This window comes from Sebastes umbrosus, chromosome 4 (assembly GCF_015220745.1).
Source record: "Sebastes umbrosus isolate fSebUmb1 chromosome 4, fSebUmb1.pri, whole genome shotgun sequence".
NCBI classification, from domain to species: Eukaryota; Metazoa; Chordata; class Actinopteri; order Perciformes; family Sebastidae; genus Sebastes; species Sebastes umbrosus.
In genome coordinates, this window is record NC_051272.1 from 25,059,576 (window position 1) to 25,078,963 (window position 19,388).

A 19,388-nucleotide genomic window follows, 5' to 3' on the forward strand; every position below is an offset into this window, starting at 1 on the left:
TACAGACGAGACGAGGCGCCTCTATTATAATACTATAACCTAATTGCATCATGTATCGTTTTCCACCAAATTTCATTAAAATCTGATCACAAGTTTTTTTAGTTGTCCGGCTAACTAACAGACAAACGGGAACGACAACATCCCTGACTGAGTTGGGATGTGAAATCCAGAGGAGAAAAAAAGGGGGAGATGGGGGACGGGAGCAGTGTAAATTGAAAACACCAGAGAAAAAGAAAGAGCAGACAGAGGAAGAGAGGGCAGCTGATAAGGAGGAGAGCAGCATGAGAATATAGAAAGTGAGGGTATAAGAGCGAGGGGAGGAGGAGGGAAGCGATAGTGGCGCATAGGCGATAGGTGAGATATGGAGATAAATGGGAAGAGGCGACGTGGGTCAGAGAGCTAGATTAGAAACAGCAGAGGTCTGCAATGGAGGACAGAGAGGGAGATTTAACAGCGGGGGCCCCAGCCGCCGGTGACACAGAGAGGGAAATGGAGTTTGGAGCTGTGTGCAGGCTAGAAAGGGAGGGAAAGCCACCAGAAAGAGAGACAAAAATGCATTGGAGAGCTTCTCTGGATCTTGATACCCAAAACTTTAAGACAGAAGAGCAGGTCCTCTTTCAAACCAGTGAGATAAGAGACCTAATTTGTCTTGGCGGAGGAGGCCTTTAATTCTGGTTTCATTTATTTTTCACTGGGATGTGGTCAGCACCCTTGGGCGAGGCATCGGCTGAGCGGTGAGCTGCTGAATCTGTGCAGAGCCGGTGGGCTGCTAGCGTCGGTGTAAGCTAGCTCGGTTTGTCCTTGGTGGCTGAGGCTAGGCCGCTAGGCTGGTCTGAACTGTAATTGGATTAGAGATCTCTGCGTTGCATCAGGAAAGGCAAGCCGAGCATACACACACATACTTTTAAGAGCACACACGCTTCGGGGAGCCAAGTTCATTTCGGTACTCGAGGCTGTACTCCTCCTCCTCCAGCTCATTTTTTTCACTCTCAAACGTTCTTCTTTCCTCAGCATCCCGCTGTTTTCTTTATCCCCCTTTAATCAACATCCCACCCCTTCCCCTCTGGCAGTTACGTTGTATGTGTAGGTGTGTGCAATCTTGCATTTTTGTAAGCATGTTAGTGTTTGTGTGCCTGTATATGGATCAGCCCTGTGTCATGGGTACCCTCTCTAAATGGGATTACAGGAGTTGCAGCGGAGCCCATGCTGAGAACACCCGGGACAATAAAGGACAGGAAGGAGAGAGGAAAAAATAGTCAAGTGTAGATAATGATGTGAGCCCTCATACTGAACATGATAGATGGGAATATAAAGACGTCCTACTGTACTTTGAGTGAGGGAGTTGCTCTTGACCTTTTTCAATTGTGAACTTCCTCTTCAGCAGCTGTGGACAGGAAGTACAAATTATGTCATGGGTGGTGTGCATCCTGATTGCCTCGTTTACTCCTCTTAAGGCCCTGACACACCAACCTGACATCAAAGAACTAGCGGCGATGAAGGCCACCAGTTGTGTTGCCTCATGTCGCCTTTGTCTTGGCCAAAGATTTGCACTCGAACACACCACAAAGACTACAGACGATGGACAACTACCACATACGTTATATGCCTGTGTGAGATGAAATAACTCCACACCAGCAGGTCGCGGTTTTCTGTATTCGTCATTCAAAAAGCCAAACCGAAAGACCGAGGACTGCGGTTATACAAGCTGTTGTTATGATACGTACGTGAAACAAAGCAGCGTTTACTGACCATTTTCACACCACTCTCACTTAGCTTCATTCCAGATGGATTCAATGTCGTTGTAAAAATATTTGTGTATTGGAATGTGTTTTTCCTCTTGACTTTACTCGTTGGCTTGCTATTTCCTCACGTTTGTTTCTCTTCACGTGCACTGATTTGTTTAAGATAAACAGCCAATCAGAGTGACTTCTTTCCCTGACGAGCTGCGCCGCCGATTCAACATGCTGAATCAGACGAAAAAAACTCAGACACGGGCAGACTTGAGCCGACGGTGTGGGACACACTGCAAAAACTAGGCCGACGGACGCTCACCGACGGCCCCAAACTGTCTGACTGCCGACCGACGGCTTGGTGTGTCAGAGCCTTAAGACTTAATCTGTGAAGAGTTGTCTTTACCTCACCAACTTTGAAGTACTGGAATAGAGCTAAAGATAAGTTGTTCTAAACTCAGTTAGACGTTAACTGGGTACAGTGTGTCTCTTATTCTGTCCGTTTATTGTCTGTTGTTGCTCATGCATGTGATTTAAGTGACACAAAGGTGTTTCCTTAGCTGACGCTTCTCTCTTTGAGAGGCTAACAATAAATTAATGAGTATGGGAAAGGTAAATTCCCAGGTCATTAACATTACCAGTAAACAATACAGTAATCATGATCTTCACTATCAGTAATGAGGGTGCAGCAGTATCATAGGATAATCTTGTGCCGGGAAACAAAATAAAACAAAAGCCAAGAAGGAAAAATGGACTTTATCTTACTGCCTTGACCTGCCAAGGAAGAAACGGTGCACTAAAAAGTGTCAGGTGTTACTGACTACTGTAATACATGAGCAGGGCGTGGCGAGGCGTGTTGTTTTTGAGGTTAGTTGGACAGGTTTAAACAAGAGATCACTGAACAGAAGGCATGCAAGGAGGAGACCTAAGTTCAGCAACCCATAGCAACAGAAATTGATTTCCTGTGTGTGTGTGTGTGTTTGTACTTGCATACTGTATGTGTGTTAACGCTCGTATAGCACATGTGGATGCGGTCGAGGCGAGAAATTAAACAGCGGCAATGCAGGCGGTAAGATTAGAGGGAGACGGCGATAGATAGAGCTTAATAGCTGACAGGCCAGCCGCAGCATATGTTTCATATGTGTCTGCTGACAACCCTGCCGTATGGCTCTGATCTGCCCACGCGGCTTGTACATCTCCTCAACTTCCTGCCACCATGACAGCCAAGCGAGGGAGACAGCATGTGGACAGAGATAGAGAGCAGGGAGGAGGGTGTAGCTCTGATGTGGGATGATCTTAAAGGGAGGACACACACTATAATTGATGCAAAACACCCAAATCCACACCCAGCCGATATCACTTAGTGCTGCTGAGGTTTCAAAACTGCGCCACCTATCAGCAGGGAAAATAACAGCAGCTGCAGTTTAGACTTACAGATTTAGTGGACATGATGAATTAATTTTAAAACTACAGCAGCTATGATGTTCTTTTCTTTTAGGATGCAACATCAGCATTTCTACATCTGCAGATCTAACACAGGCTACCTCGTGGATACCGGGGCTGGGACGATTCACCTATCTCCCTATGTATTGCGATTTTTAAGAATTCCGATTCTACAAGTATTGCGATTCGATACTACGATTTATTGCGATTTTTGTCAACTTTTTTAACACTAGACCATGGGGAAAAGTTGAATCATACACTGATATCTGTATGTAGTTGGAGACAAATCAGAAAACCGGACGTAGTCACACATGTATACTTCCTCTAACTTTGCCAAGTCCTTCGCCAGCTCTCCCGTCAGCTCCGTTCTCTTTACATCTACGGTCAGTTCCATCGGGGCCGTTTCAATGCATTTAACATAAATGTCAGTATATGGGTGCTCTACGGTTGTAGTGTCGGCTGATTTGACCACGGAGATGAGAGTGACGGCTGGCTTGACCACACGTTACCGCAGTAAGATAACGTTACCTGTCCATGACAGAGTTCGCATGCAGCTTTAGCCATGATGTCTAGCTCTGCTTTTCCTGGCAATGTGTGAAACCCAAAGTATTTCCATACTTTACTGTATGTGTAGTGTTTACCACTTTGGATTTAAAATGTGAGGGTGCAGGTCATATCCAACTATCCATGCAGACCCTCTGTCATTTTCTGCTTTCTCGTTCTAATAATACATCCATGGTTTTGGCTCACTACGGTCTTGAAATGGATATGATGTCAAGTTACTCGGACTACAACAATAAAAGCGGTAACTTCCTTCTATAATGAGGCACTTATATTTATTCTGGCATTAAAAAATAGATTTCAAAATCATAAAAAAAAAAAAAATTACGATACTTAGGTGAATCGATTTTTATTCCCACCCCTAGTGGACAGCCTTCTGCAGCCTGCTAAAAATGACTGTGCAAGTTTGTGAGCGTGTCACGAGCCAGCTCCATGAGGTGCTTCACATCTAAAAAAGGATGTGGAGGAGGAGGAGGAGGAGGAGGAGGAGGAGGGAGAGAGATGTTTTGAGGGAAGAGTTTGACTAAGTTGGAATGAAGGCAAAGGGAGAGCAGGCAGAGAGGGAGCTGGTGTTCAGGGTCGTCTGATTTCCGCTGCTGGGTTAGGGTCACTGTATGGGAGCTGCTGACTGGGCCTCCCGGGAGCGAGGCAGAACAGCTCAAGGCTGGACACAACACAATAACACAAGACACACAACAGAGGATTTGACCCCTATAAGGCCTCTGATACCCCCTTGAGGAAGTGTGTGTGTGTGTAAACACGGATAAGTCTGACTGACTGAGGGCTTACAGCGGGCCACGTTGGGGAACATGCTCCGTTCGTGTGCCGTACTCTTCATACACACACATACACAGTACTTCATTATAACATAGTCAAGGTCTTGCATACACAGCTGTCTGGCGTGATGTCACAACAGTGGCCTTTTCTTCTCTGTTGTGCGCTCCCAGCCGTAGACCTGCTAAACGTGACCTTTCTAAAAGCCTTTTTAATCACCGGTGGTCTCTGAGCTGGGCGGCTCGTGACAAATGCTAACACCGAGCCAACAGCCTGGTAGCATTAGGAGCTACTGTAGGTTAAAAGCTAGCTGCGCTTAAGACTGGCTGTAAACACGGGGTATTATGAGGAGTACAGGCGTGGGAGCGAGGCCAGCAGTTTAATCCAGGAAGCCAGGGGAAGGGAGGAAGGACTTTCTTCTCACCATCACGTCAAACTCAATCTGTCAACACGAGAGCTTCACTGAAATGTATAACATATTACAAGTCATAAAGTGACAGGTGTACTGTATCTGTCGGTTTCTCCAGTGTCTTCAGATACTTCAAAAGTAATTTGGTAATTGGTGGTTGACAGACTAAACAAGAGTTAGCAAGCTAACTAACAAGCTAGGCACTGTAAGATTCTGTGGGATTGGACTTTATTGAGTTTTTTTTTTTTTTTTTTTAAACGTCAAACTCATCTAGTTAGCATGTTAATTTCAGGGTTGGGTATCAAACCTCAGTAGTTTTGAATACAGACTGTTGTATCAGTAGCATTAAAGTTACTGTGAGGAACTTTTAACTGGTTATGAAACCGTCTCAATTTAATACTGACGCCTCTATATGACCTACATAAGTAAACGAGACCATCAGCGAGAAGATTGGATATTTCTATATAGTTATAATTAATGCTTGTCACAGGGTCGGATTCCGCGCAAATTCAGACACAATCATGCAGGTTCACTAGAAGAAACCCCTTCAGCTCAGACTCCAGCGGGGCCTTGGGCAGCGACCGGCCCACCGCTGACAGACTCAGATCTGGCTTCGCTGCCGTCTTCAACCTGCAGTCGGAGCTCCGACGGGAGGTGGAGAGCTCCGAGCTCGGCAGCAGCGGCTCCTCCTCCGGCCAGCAGCAGAGGGAAGGGAGGCACGGGAGAACCAGAACCGGGACTGTGCGGGGCCGAATGTGAGACCCTGCTGCAGTAAAATTAGAGGTTTCCTAAAGGGACTCTGGTGCTCTGAATCACTACCACTTTTGTCCGCAGGGACCCCCAAAATCAACACGAAATTAAAGTTTCTCGTAGTAGCTTTCAAGGGAAGTTTATCAAGGAAGTTTTATTGTCATTTCAGAATATGTTGATACTTAAAAGGGAATGAAATCTAGTACTCAGGTCCCTGAATAAGAAAGCAAAAATATACAATAATAATTTAAAAAGCAGTAAAAACGTTAACAAATAAAACACAGTATACAAAACGTCAAATATTGACAGTTAGCATTGAATGTTTTGTCAGATTCATAGGCTTGTTTACTTATTATTTGATCAGATATTTCCCTAAATCTAAACGGGGCAACTTTTTGCTAACTTTAGACTATATAACTATAGTTATTTATTCAACATTGCTGCATTAGGCAAAAAAGAATCAAACGTGTATCTGAAAAAATCATTTTTGTATTGGAACTCAAAAACCGTATCGGCACCAATTTTAAAACTCTTCAAATGATACTCAGCCCTAATTTTTGTTTTCATATTACTGGATCTAAGAAGTCAGGCCTTTATTTTTATAAATATAAAATATGAGACATACGACAAGACGAAGATATTGACAGAGATGTTGATGAAAAGTCATATAAACTCCAGCCTGTGAACAGAGAAAATGGGCAGTCCAAGTCTGTTCCGCCTTCCCTTTCTTTCCAGTTTCATCCTTTTATCTCTAATTTTAACTTTCCGGTCTCGTTTTCTGATTGCTGTCTGACCCGTACTCCCAGCAGAGTTTTTCCACCTACAGTAGCTGCCTCGCACTGGAAGCCCGAGTGGACTGAGTCATATATCAGGGGGAGTGTGCGGAGCAGAACAGGCTACTACAGATTAGAGGTGAGAGGAGTGTGCTGCTGATTTATTACCGGCCGTTAGCTGGTTAAATGAGGCTAAGTGAGCTGGCCAGCTCGGGGAGGTGAGATGGAAGAGATTAGCCTACATGAAGAGCGATGGAGGGAGACGATCTGTGAAGCGAACGGCGACTCCTGACCTCCTGTCTTTTGCATACTGTTTCTCTTTATCTTCCCTCGTCTCTCTTCTGCTCTGCTACTCGGCCCTTCTCTTCATCCTCGGGTCCTCCCTACATGTTGCCTCTGCAGAGCAGTGCTGGTTGTGCTTGGCTTTTTGAGAAGCGGCCAACAACATTCTCTTGTGTTGTCTAATTATTATGCAACAAGTTAATGCTTGTCATCATCACTGACAGTGCTGCTTGTTCTGTGTGCAGCATTGCAGCCTTGAGCTTGACTTAGTCACATTTACATAACTAATATAACCACATGTCAAAACATACCTGTTTCTAAGGTGCAGTTGAGATGGCTTTGTAATTTCCCTCTGTGTTTTGATGTGTCTGTTGGGGAGGCATTGAATGCTGAGAGGGATCCTTAGTTCAGATGCATATTTGAGCCACATCCAGGAATCCCAATAGCGTTGCAACAATTAACTATGCTACTATCAACTATTTTGATAATGGATGAATCGGCTTAGTCACCTTATCTTCTCAAATGTGAAGATCTGCTGCTCTCTTTTGCAATATCTGATATATTGTGTTCCTTTGGAAGTACAGTATAGTAACCAGGGCTGTCAATCGATTAAAATATTTAATCGCATGTTTGTCCATAGTTAATCGGGATTAATCGCAAACTAATCACACATTTTTTTATCTGTTCAAAATGTACCTTAAAGGGAGATTTGTCAAGTATTTATTACTCTTATCAACATAGGAGTGTGCAAATATGCTTGCTTTATGCAAATGTATGTATATATTTATTATTAGAAATCAATTAATAACACAAAATATTGACAGATATTGTCCAGAAACCCTGCAGAAAGGACGACTGTGGTTGGTTTTCCCCTTGTTGTCCATTTTTTTTTTTGCCATTTTACAATGAAAATGCAAGATTTCACTGACAAACCAGCTCTTAAAAGAGTACTCCAACAATTTGGTATTGCACTTCCAATTGGGGGACTTGTCAAACTTTTTAAAACATGTTTTTTTTAAATTTATTTTTGTTGTTTTCAGCTGGTGGTATTGCTATTCTGTTCCTTTCTGTACTTTTGTCCTTGAGTAATAATAACAAACAAAATCAAAAACAAGCAATGGTTGAGTTATCCTGTTTTTTTTAGTCCCAAGTAAGCATCAAGCTCTAAAAACGCTGGATCCTAAATTTCCCATAATGCAACTCGATTGCATCTTTCATTGGACTTCCCCTGCTTCTCTTTCACAAGCCACACCCCAGGTAGTAACACAGGCTGTCTGATATAAATGTGTACTCTCAAAGCCCAAGCCATGATGGGTGCCCCTTTAATCATCAAATATATTCTGACACATTCAATACAGAGTCATTGTGACCTTCCTGACTTTACTCCACAAGCCAGGATTTGATAAGAGGGACAGATAGAAATAGTAAAGATCTATCTATGTATGGCTCTGGGTGAGGCTATATGTGTATAAGTGGTGTGCTGGATATCCGCTCTGTAAGCTGTTTCTGTCCTCAGCCTTTTGGTTGATGTGTCACTTTACACGTTTGTTTCGTGTGCGAGTGAGAGACAATGAGACGTTCCCCACATCCGTTTCCTCTCATAGAGGAACAGTAGGTCAGGGGTTCTGGTCCGCTCTGTTGAGTTCATGTGTTGCTCAGGGCCTGAAGAGGGGAGGGGGCAGAAATACAGCGCACGCAGATTGGACTTTTGTCATAATCACATAACCTCTGTGTGGTAGTAGTAGATCTCTTTATTGTTAAGAAAAGTGAAGCCTTCTACTGCAATGTGTTTGATATTTTTGAAGTGAGGTTTGGTGTAGTTTGACGCTGCCTGAATGATGGAAGCAAACATTTTGAGGTGTTTTTTTGGTCTCTGTGCTTCCCCTTTTTCATGTTGATGTTATTGCAGTTATCTGTGCTTGCCTCACTGCGTGTTTGCTTGTTTGGCCTGGGTGTGTGTGTGTGTCCTCATGTACACCTGTATCCGTGCCTCTGTTTGCATATGGCCTCGCGTTTTGCTTGTGTGTGTTGTTCCTTTATCTCCCTCTCTGCCCTTCCCTGTACTGTAACGTACTCTCCTTTCCTCCTCATTGTTCTGCCTCCCTCCGCCAGGCCAGGGAGTCTGGAGCAGTGAGCTCGCAGGAAGTCTTCGTCACTCGTTGGCGCTGAAGGGAAAGCAAACAGTGAGATGCACAAACACAGGAAGTGCTGCCTTCCTCATGCGGGCTCCAACTGGGCGTCTTGTCACTCTGCGCGGTTTATCAGAAAGCGACAACGTGAGCTCCGTCTCTAACCGCACGTGTCTTTTTCTATCTTTCGGTCTCCTCCGTCTGGCTTAGTCAACGTGTCCCCTCCGCCGTCAGCAATAACCACTCTGGCTCTGTGCAGCTGCACTGCCTGCCTGAATACTGCTAATTAGCCTTTGTGCCATATTTGAGATTTGTTAATTCGACAGTGTAGTGAAGTGGCCTCTGGGAAATTGATGTGATGTCAAGCCATGTACTATTATCGTTTGCAGTTATCAACAGGAATGGTAAATGTGATCACGATTTAAGGTGGATTTTTCCTTTAATACATTTATTCCTCAGAAACTTTAATAACGCACATGAATTCTTCATTGTGCTTCTTCTCTGTTTTGCTCCTAGCAGCCGACCACGTCATATATTACTTCCTCTTGCCTTATATTACAATGAGACCTTCACTGAAGCTGGTGTATTAGAGTTATCTATCTGAAGTGCATCTCTAATAGCTGAGAGGTGAGCAGCTGTGGTCAAAGGTGGTTAGAGGTCACTGGTTTCTTCAAAGACTGTGCAGAGACTGGATAATTTCACACACGCCACTGCACATACCAGCTGGCATAACCGCCTGCAGCTGTGGAGTGCACACTTCAGCAGTGTGTGTGTGTGCATGAGGGTAAGGAACCGTTTCCAGGATGTTCGCTACCTGGCCATGGACTTTTCTAACATCCGCTCAGAGCTGCTACATGTGCTCAATGCACGCTTTCTGTGACGTTTTCACTCAATGACGAGTCCGGAGATTTGAATACATTAAAAGAAACGTCAGTTCACATTTTCATATCTTTTGGATTTGGATCTACGTCGTTCACAGCGTGCTGCTGTCAGTGTTTGCGGATCAGTACAGGTCACGTTATCGCTGCTTTTGTAAATAGTTAAGAAAACAATCTAAAAGTGTGGCTGTGGTGTGTTCTTTCCTGCATCTGTCATTCAAGGATATGACTGTAAAAAGCTCAATTTTTAGGATGTTTTAGTCACAGTGAGCTGTTGGTTTTTGAAAATAAAAATCCACACATAGTTGTACATTGTTGTAGACTTGAGATTACAGTTTATTGTGATCCATAGTTTTTCTTTAGCTTAGCTGCATTAAATAATACCATCTGGGGCAGTAGCATGTTGAGTTTAGTTATAATAAGAAATAGAAAATCCCTACTGAATCCATTACTGACTTATGCAATCTGTCTGCGTCCATTCCTGCGTCATTTGCTGATCTAAGACTTGAATGAATGAAGAGCCATGAAACTACTTCTTTAGAAAAATAATAAAGCTACTTTAATGACACCAAATCTATTAATACGCCTGAAGTCTGTGAACCTCTGACAGAGATCTGCATTGATTTGGCCACAATATTAATGATGTTAAAAACAATCTGGCCCCTATGATGTCACTTGTGGGTGTGTGAAATAAATCCCCAAATAGGACTTTGAAAGTTCTGGTGTATGATGGGTCCCCAAGGAGGAAGGCCTCTGTTTTGAAGAAGCTAATGGGGATCCTAATAAAGGAAATTAAATATAAATGACCTTGAAAGTTACTGAAATGTCCTTGAACTTAATATCCTGATGTTCTTCCGAACCTTGGTAGACCTTGGTAAACCACAGCTCTTGACTTCAGGGAGAACAGATAGGTTTCTGTAAACAGAATATTACCACAAGAGGGCAGCACATGTCCAATTCACAATACTGTCCATATGGGCAGGGATGTGCTATATGCTACTGGGCAAAATATGCTTACCTGTCAGCAGTTAGGTAACTGTGTTTGGTCAATCATATTGATTTTAGCAGGTCATGTGAGTTCACTGTTTTCCAAGAGAGGGCGGTGCATACTCAGCTCTCTCTGTGTTTTATGTATGAGTGACAGGAAACCGTTTAAAGGGAAAAGAGACGTAGCGGACAGTTGGTCCTCGCGGGAAGAGAAATGTAGATAAAAGTGGAAAGATTTTTGTAGAAGAGGAAGAATGAGAGAGGGAGCGAGAGAGCTCCAATGAGCATGAAATCAGATTTTGTTGTTGCATAATCATGGCTTGCAGGCCTTCCCAGTGTGCACCGGGCTCTGTTGGCTCTTTCCAGTCCAGTATCACATGACTGTATCAAGCGGCTGCAGTATTAAACCAGCAATACCAGTCCACCACCAGCCAGAGGCAGACACAGAGATCAATAGTCCTGTTCTTTGTGCTGAGGCACAGTCTTTTTTTATATTTTCGAGTGAAGTTTCGGGGGTAATTTGGATATTCAAGACATGAGTTATCGGTGGTTGCATGCTGCAGTCATTCAATGCTAAAGAAACACTGATGGTTGAGTCTTCTCTTTGGGATTTATTATTCTTCACTGAAAGTATGCTTTGAGGAACAAGCCCAGAAGCTTTTAAATGTGTTTCTCCACAAAGGATCCTATATGGGTGCTCAACAAATCGCCCTCATGGTTTTGTTACCACTACAGACCTTGCTCCTCCTCGTCTCCCTCCATTCATTTCATGCCCTCGATGTCTTTCACATACCAGCAATACCAGACGTCACTGAGGCATCCACGCTGCTTTCCTTCTCCTTCCTTACCTCCTCTATTTTCTTTTTTTTTTTAATCCTCTATCCTCCCCTCCATCACTGGTGCAAAGCCTTTATTCACATGCCAGCAATACCAGACTGCATACCAGTCAACAGGACATCAGTGACGGCCTGGCTACACCTCTGCCTGCTGCCTTTCTCTCATCACTGCTCCTCAGGCCCAGCATGCTGCAGCCCCAGAGAGAGAATGAGAAAGGGGAGATGCTGGTCTGTTCTCTCCACATGAGCGATGCATTATTTCTGGTTAACAATAGGTGGCGTCATAGTCCCACCGTCCGCAGCAGTTTCACATATCAGTGCTTCACTAAGCAGTGTCCCTTTGTGACATACCGGTCACAGGATGGATGTGCAGACTGGTGAACAGTTCAAACAATGAATGATTTTCTCTTTTTTAGGTTATATTTGATTCTTTATGTGAATAACACACACAAAAAAGCCAAATTTAGACATATTTTCACACATGAAGGTAGAGCTACAATTATTAATTGATTAGTTGTCAACTATTAAATAAATCGGCAACTATTTTGATGATGGATTAATCAGTTTGAGTAGTTTTTTTCAAGAAAAAAAGGTCTAAATTATCTGATTCCAGCTTCTGAAAGGTGAATATTTTCTGGTGTCTTTACTAAATTTTGTTGTGGACAAAACAAGACATTTGAGGATGTCATCTGATCGACATTTTTCACCATTTTATGACATTTTATAGACCAAACATCTAATCGATTAATCAAGAAAATGATTGACAGATTAATCAATAATGAAAATTGTTAGTTCCAGCCCTACATTAAGGTCTAAATAGTGTTTCAAAGTCTTCTCCACACTGATGGGTATTAAATTATAGTGGGGAAAAACTGAACCATTTAATTTATTTAATTATTTTGCTGACCTTAAAGTAGTCAAACCTAAAGATATTGAGTTTTAAAATACTCCAACCTGCCTATAAAATGCCCACTGTGTTTTAGTTTTTTAATGTAGAATGTAAACTCCCTTCAGGCTCCTTAAATGCAAATTCTGAGGAAAAAATACAAGGATTATTTTCATTATCGATTAATAGGGCTGTCCTCGACCGTAGAAATTCTTAGTCAACTAACACTTTTGTCGTTTAATTGATTAATCTACAGATCTGTAAAACTGAGTTTCTCCACAACGAATCACAAAAGCATCACTTTAAATCTTGTGTCTACAAGAGATGTGCTCATAAGTTTCTTAGAATTAAGTCATTCAGCATGAAAAAAAGCATAAAAAACAACTAATCTACTAAAGAAATCTTAGTCGACTCAGACCAAAACGACTGATATATTAACTAATCTACTAAGAAGGAGCAGCCCTATTGATTATTGATTGCTTATTATATCGATTATTATTTTTAGATTAATTGTTTACTCTATAAAATGTCAGAAAAAGGTGAAAAATGTCACTGGCTCTCTGACCAACAGTCCAGAACCTACAGACTAATATCACCTTAGTGTCTTCACTGATATATACTGTACTCATAAGATTCTTGTAGCAGTAAAATAACTATGGAAAATTTAAAAAAAGAAAAAAAAGTGGGACTTTTTCTTTTATAAATTAGATGGGTTTTCCAAAGCTGGCGCTGCAGCTTTACATTCTCAAAATGCCTGAGCAGTGATCAGTGCATGGGTAAGGTTGCACTTCATTTCCTGGTATTTGAATTGGAACCAAAGCTGTCTAGATATAAAGAAAGATAATACTGATTGGGTGCAGAGCCCAGAAATACTTAGACATAACATTTGCCTTTGGGGGCATCCAAGAGACATTTGAGAAAATGTCAACATCACTGACCTTTTCCCACTTAACTCTCACAAAGTTCTATATATACTGATAGACCAGCATCAGACTGTATTATTGGAAGCTACCTCAGCTTAGTGGAGATAGATTGTCAGACTGACAAGCAACGGGAGCCTATAGAGCGACTAAATGGACAGACAGAGAGACAGACCCACTGAGGGAACTATAAAGGGTGAGATACTAGTGGCGTCCTCTCACTATGGGGCCAGACTGTATGTGAAAGACGGACGCACAGACAGACTGGCGTCACCCAGCCTTGCCGTATATATAGGCCCTTTCATACAGCACCCTTTGGCATGGCCCCAGCTCACATATACCTCTGACTGTGCTCTGTGTGTTTATTTGTGTGTGCTGCTAAAACATATTTAGGGTGTGTGGGTGAGAGAAACAGTACGTTCTTGGTACCTGGCTGCAAGAGCCTATGTATATCAAATTGCGTAATACACACATATGTTGGCAGTTTCATAAGATTCATTTCTTTTTTTGGCGTTACAGCAGGAAGTGTTGTGTGCTCTCTGTCAGTATCACCTCTGTGCTGGAGAGCTTGGCGCATGCAGTGACACAGTCTCTCTAAAGCTCTCCTCTCACACATGCACTCAAGTTGCTGGAGCCAGTGTGTGCGTGTGTCCATTTGTGTGTGTGTTTGTACACTGCGGTCCGGCGTTTGACTCTGTGCCGTGTATTCCTGGAAAGCCTGCGTGGGAGTGGAGGGGGCCAGGGCTATTCCACAGCTGCGTTGCAGCCAGCGATGACTGTTTTCTGGAAGCTTCTCTGTCGCTTTGGAACGCGGCAGAGAAAAAGAGACAAGTATTTTATTTTATCCTCGATAGCAATAGCTTCAGGGAAAATCTGCTGCTTCTTCCTGAAACGAAAAAAGAGAAGGCATCATGCATCGACACTGGAAACCTTTAACGCCATTTGTATGCATGGACACACACTTAAAGTTCACACCATTCTTGCACAACATGCAACAGGAAGATGAATGTGGGGAGCTGGATGGACAGAAGAGGGAGAAGAGGGAGAGAGAGGAGGCTTGAATAGGGATTGCGAAAGACGCAAGAAAGCTCAAATTAGCTTAATGAAGGGGCTGCAAAAAGAGCAATAAAATCAAGGGAAGTTAAGGTGCCGGTGATGAATAAGTGCAGGAAGGAGGAATAGAATGAGACTGAATAGGAGGAGGAAAGAAGGGGGGGGGTTGTTTTGAACTGCATCAATAAAGCTCAGGCTAATTGTGCCTCTGTGGTCTGCAGTGTTCAGCCTCTTTTCCTTCCACCATCCAGACTCCAAGCCTTCTCTGTCCCATACCTTCCAGAGTCTTCTCATCTTCTGTTAACCATCTTCCTCCTCCTCCTCCTCCTCCTCCTCCTCCTCCTCCTCCCTCCAGTGGCTGTTGTGTAACTCTGCAGTGACTGACTGAGCAGCAGCAGTGATGCGATTGATCAGCAGTTCTGGTGCCAGGCTGCTCTTACTGTAATAAACGAGCTTTGAGCCGTTGAAACTGACCCTGAGTGCTTTTGTGGGAGTGGAGGAATCGCACACACACACACACACACACACACACACACACACACACACACACACACTGCAGCGCACTCCCATGATGTAATGCTGAATAATCCTGAATGCTCTTACATTTACCACTTGCCTGGAGTCATCATTTTGTACTGTAATCCCTCCAGACCTATACGCACAAAAGTTAATGAGACATTTAATTTTGTCATAGAGATTTTTTTTTTTTAATGGACATGGTGCTCAGGATTCTTTGAACTGGATGTTTGCTCTTAGATGAGCTGTCCTTTTAATTAATCTGTCGTTATTATCATGGAGATTATTTAAAGTTTTGAAGCTTGCAGCTGAAAATAGCTCCTTTTATTCTTCTTTTTATTTTTATTTTTTTGTCTTCAAGTCACGTCCAGCAGATGGCTTCATAAAAGTTCTAAAAACATAATTTTTGGGGTGTCTTGACAAGTACTGAAGCGCATTACATCCTGGATTTGAATCCAGTTTCTCCCATCCCCAATGCTTCCTCAATTGGCTGTAAGAAAAGCAGCATCTGGTCTTTCCATTTTCAGTCTTTGTGGTTTGGCCCTCTGCTCAACATATTCCCGCTCTCCCTTTCCCCCCATCCATCCATCTTTTTCTCTTCTCCAACCTCTCTGTACCTCTCCTTTTTTTTTTTTTTTTTTACCCATTACCATACAAATCCAAACTTGACAAAACAAGAGCTTTGACTCACCTGAGCTGTATCTAGTGTACACACAAAGATCAGGCAGCAAGCTTGCTTTCCTGGGGGAATGCATACATCAGGGTCTGGGTGCAGCAGCAGTGATAAAGATCACACTCTATCATTGTAAAGTCATTCAGTCAGTATCACCTCTATTCTGCCTGTCATTTCCTCCACATTTTAACATTCCTGCAGCTCATTTTATCGTCAATTCTCGCCGTGTGTGTCAGAGAGGATGTTGAAAATGCTGCAAAACACGGATGTTGCTCACTAGCCAGCCAGTTATTATGGTTCATTGTTATTGGTCATTTGGTCATTGTCCTCACCAGCACCTGGTGTGAGGTCAAGAGTTCATTGGTGCAGTAATGGCAGGTTGAAATTAGGTAGACCTCCAGTTTTACCATCATTACAAGGCAAATGACCACCTGTAATTAGTATAATTTAAGTATAGTTTCCAGAAAGCCATTATTTCTGTCTTTATTAAACCACATCCTCTTATAATCTACTTTAGTTTGATCCAGTGATATATGTTAAAGCTTCAGTAGGCAGAATGTTTTTTGCATCATTGGGCAAACATTCGATAATAACCTTTCAGCATATTGTAATTCAAGTGTTCTGAGAGAAAACTGAACTTCTGCTCTTCCTCATGGCTCTGTTTTCAGGATTTAAAAAATTGAATGACCAATCACAGGTCATTTCAGAGAGAGAGCGTTCCTATTGGCTGTTCATTCAACGCATGCAGCTGTCAATCACTCGCAAACTCTGATCAAACTAGGCGGCGCTGATCAAATATGAATCAATGTTCTGTTACTGTAATAACTATTTCTTGCATAAAATGTTTTCAGAAACATCTTGTAGTGTACTGTTTAGTTGTAAAATGAGAACTTTTGCTCCGGCTGGTGGGCGGTGTTTGGTATTTCCTCAACTGATCTCAACATGGCTGCCGGGTCACAGACGTTCTCATTTTACAGCTAAACAGTACACTACAAAATGTTTCTCAAAACATTTTTACGCAATAAATAGGCATTACAGTAACAGAATATTGATTTATTTTTGATCAGCGCTGCCTAGTTTGACCGTTTGATTGGAATTTGCAAGTGAAGCTGCTCAGAGACGGCAGACTCCAGATCAGCTCTTACTGCTTGTTTTCCTCCGGTCTGTGAAATCTTGCAGATGCCATTAGGAGCACCGGAGGGACACAAAGACACATGATTTTTTTTTTTCAGATTACCTGTCTCATGCACTACTGTCAGGATATCGTTACCCTTTTTTTTTTTTTTTTAAATAACTTTTTTTAATCATGTTTGCTCCAATCTCACCTACTGCTGCTTTAATACTGTATCAATTAAACGCCTTATAGTTCTGCTACAGGAGCATGTTTACCAGCTTCCTGTATCACCAATTGTAAAGTGAGTTGTGTATGTGTCCATTAGAAAGACACTTACACTTACTTGGAAGGGCTTCTTTGGATTTAAATGGCATTAATGGATCCTCAGCCCTATTCTTAGCCTTAAATCTGTCTCACTCTTCAGGCGTTGACAGGAGCTGTATGTTGTGGGGTGGTGGTAGTCTGCTTTGTGTTGAACATATGGAGGAATATATGTGTGTATATATATATATATATATAGCTCCTCAGATAGGAAACGCTGTTGAAACATGAGAGCTTTCCCAGGACTGTGAATGGGGAAGAAAGAAGGAAGCTGGCTCTCATTTTTCATATAAAAGGCTTGCCGGCTTGTAATACATAAATGCTTTTATTTGGTATTTGGACGTTGTTTTAGTTGGTTTTCATGTCGCCGAACCGAGCCAGAGGAGTGCATCTACATGTGGACATATTGAAAGAAAAGGTTCAAGTTGCATTTGGTGTTTTTTTTCGGGAGTGAAAACGCGGTGGTGTGCGTCAGCGAGGCTGTGCACACAAAGCAGACCCAGCCTCCACCAGACTCTGTGTTAATATCACGAGGTTTTAGCATCGCTCCGGACCGATACGAGCTCTCATTGTTTCAATGGAAAACGCCTGCAGCAGACTGAAGAGTCGTTAACCCTGCCCCACGGAAACTAAACCCAGGAGGAGGAGGAGAGGGAAGAAAGAAAGATAGAGGGAAAAGGTGCTGGAGGAGTGAGAAAGGGACTGCAAGGAGCAACTCCGTATTGTTCCGCGTGTGTTTGCTCTGCAGCCGTCCAGAGAAGAGAGGAGAGAGAAGAGACACGGCGGGGGGTTGCTGTTTCTTTTCGGGGTGCGACAAAAAGCTGAAACACCGTCAACTCTGGATTTCTTTATCCGCTTCCTGTCGTCCAGGATGAGGTTTAAAAGGAACGGGTCCTATACGCTAAATAGGTAAGAGAGAGGCTGCTGTAATGTAATGTAATGTAATGTAATGTGCGCAGAGGTAACTTGATAATGTGTTATCCATATGGAGAGGAAGAGGAGGAGAGAGGAAGAGGAGGGAGGTTTGTTACTATGCTTAGCTCATACATCAGTTCACTTTGTCTGTGATATTTCCATGGAGGCTTACAGTGGTGGACTTTATAGTCTCTTTATTGGTATTTCTTTAATATCCTATGGTAACTTCAATAATGCTAAAGCAGACTTTTTATTGCAGCATTATACGATACAACTTTATTGTCAGTTTGCACTGAAATTAATTTTGCATCCATAGGCAGCTCAGTTTGAGGAAAAAATACACATACATTAGACATTACTGTTACCCTAGACAGACAGACCCATCAGACAAAAACACATCACAATTATTCATACATAACCCATTACAAAATTACCATCTGTCTTCTGGATTTACATGTCTTTAGCAGCACATTAATTATTATTTAGCAACAAGATGGACTGATGGACAAAAGCGTTCTTTAGCCTGATGCCGGTTAAATGTAGGGACTCTAAATGCACACACACAAGCTGCACCATGAGGGCTACTTCTTCTTTATTGTGATGCATCTGATGAAAAATCACTGTGAAATTTGAACTTGCAGTTATTTTTAAATTGCAAATATACAGTATGTTGCCCCATTTTTTTTTCAGTTTTCGATGACCTCTGAACACTTGATCGTGGCTAATCGGACATTGATAGTTTAATGTCCTCTCAAGGGTCCCCTGATTTTTAACAGTGTGGCTTCCACGTGTAGTTCAGTCTTTGTGGTTGGATCAGGAGAAACCTGTCTGTCTCGCTTTAAGGGGGGGGGTGGGATCTCTCTTTTGTTTCCTCTTTTCCATTATGGAAAAGAGCAAAATGATCTCTCCTCTTCCTCTGCCTCTTTATCTTTCTCTTTCCTTCCCCGCCACAGAAATATCTTGCCGTCCCATCACCTAGCAACTTTTTATGTGTTTGTGTATGTGTGAATGATGTGCACTTATGTGTGTCCGCCTCTTCCCCCCCTAACCCACTTTCCCTTGACATGATTGCAACGGCCTCTATTCATATCGTGGCGTTTCTAAACCCGGTCACGAGTCGGGTCTTTCCTCTGCCCAGTGGTTCGGTCTCTCTCTCTCTCTCTCTCTCTCTCTCTCCCCTCATTGTGTTATCTCTCCAAGTCACAAGTTTATAAGAAACTTTCTTTGTCCGTCTGCCATCCGCCGGACAAGTCACACGGCTTTCTTGAATTCAGCGGATGTCTTGCTTTTATTGTTTTGTCTGGATTTTATGATAAGGCCCAAAAGTTTGAGGAAGTACACACACACACACACACACACACACACACACACACACAGGGTGACCCACAAGAACTTTCATATTGTTGAAAAAGTGACAGTTAATTTATCGGCAGTTTCA

The 19,388-nt window shown here is 42.7% G+C and overlaps 1 protein-coding gene across 2 annotated transcripts in view; it reads left to right on the top strand.

The window, feature by feature from the left end:
* mob2a (MOB kinase activator 2a) overlaps positions 1 to 19,388 on the top strand; it is a 71,260-nt gene that overhangs the window by 12,092 nt on the left and 39,780 nt on the right. The window contains exon 1 of one of the 2 annotated variants that reach the window (XM_037767919.1): positions 17,396 to 17,944. The exons of the other annotated variant lie outside the window; for it this stretch is intronic. Coding sequence (XP_037623847.1) covers positions 17,907 to 17,944 — 38 coding nt within the window. The 5' untranslated portion in view covers positions 17,396 to 17,906. Of the gene's footprint in view, positions 1 to 17,395; positions 17,945 to 19,388 lie in introns of those variants that run through there. 2 annotated transcript variants of the gene reach the window in all.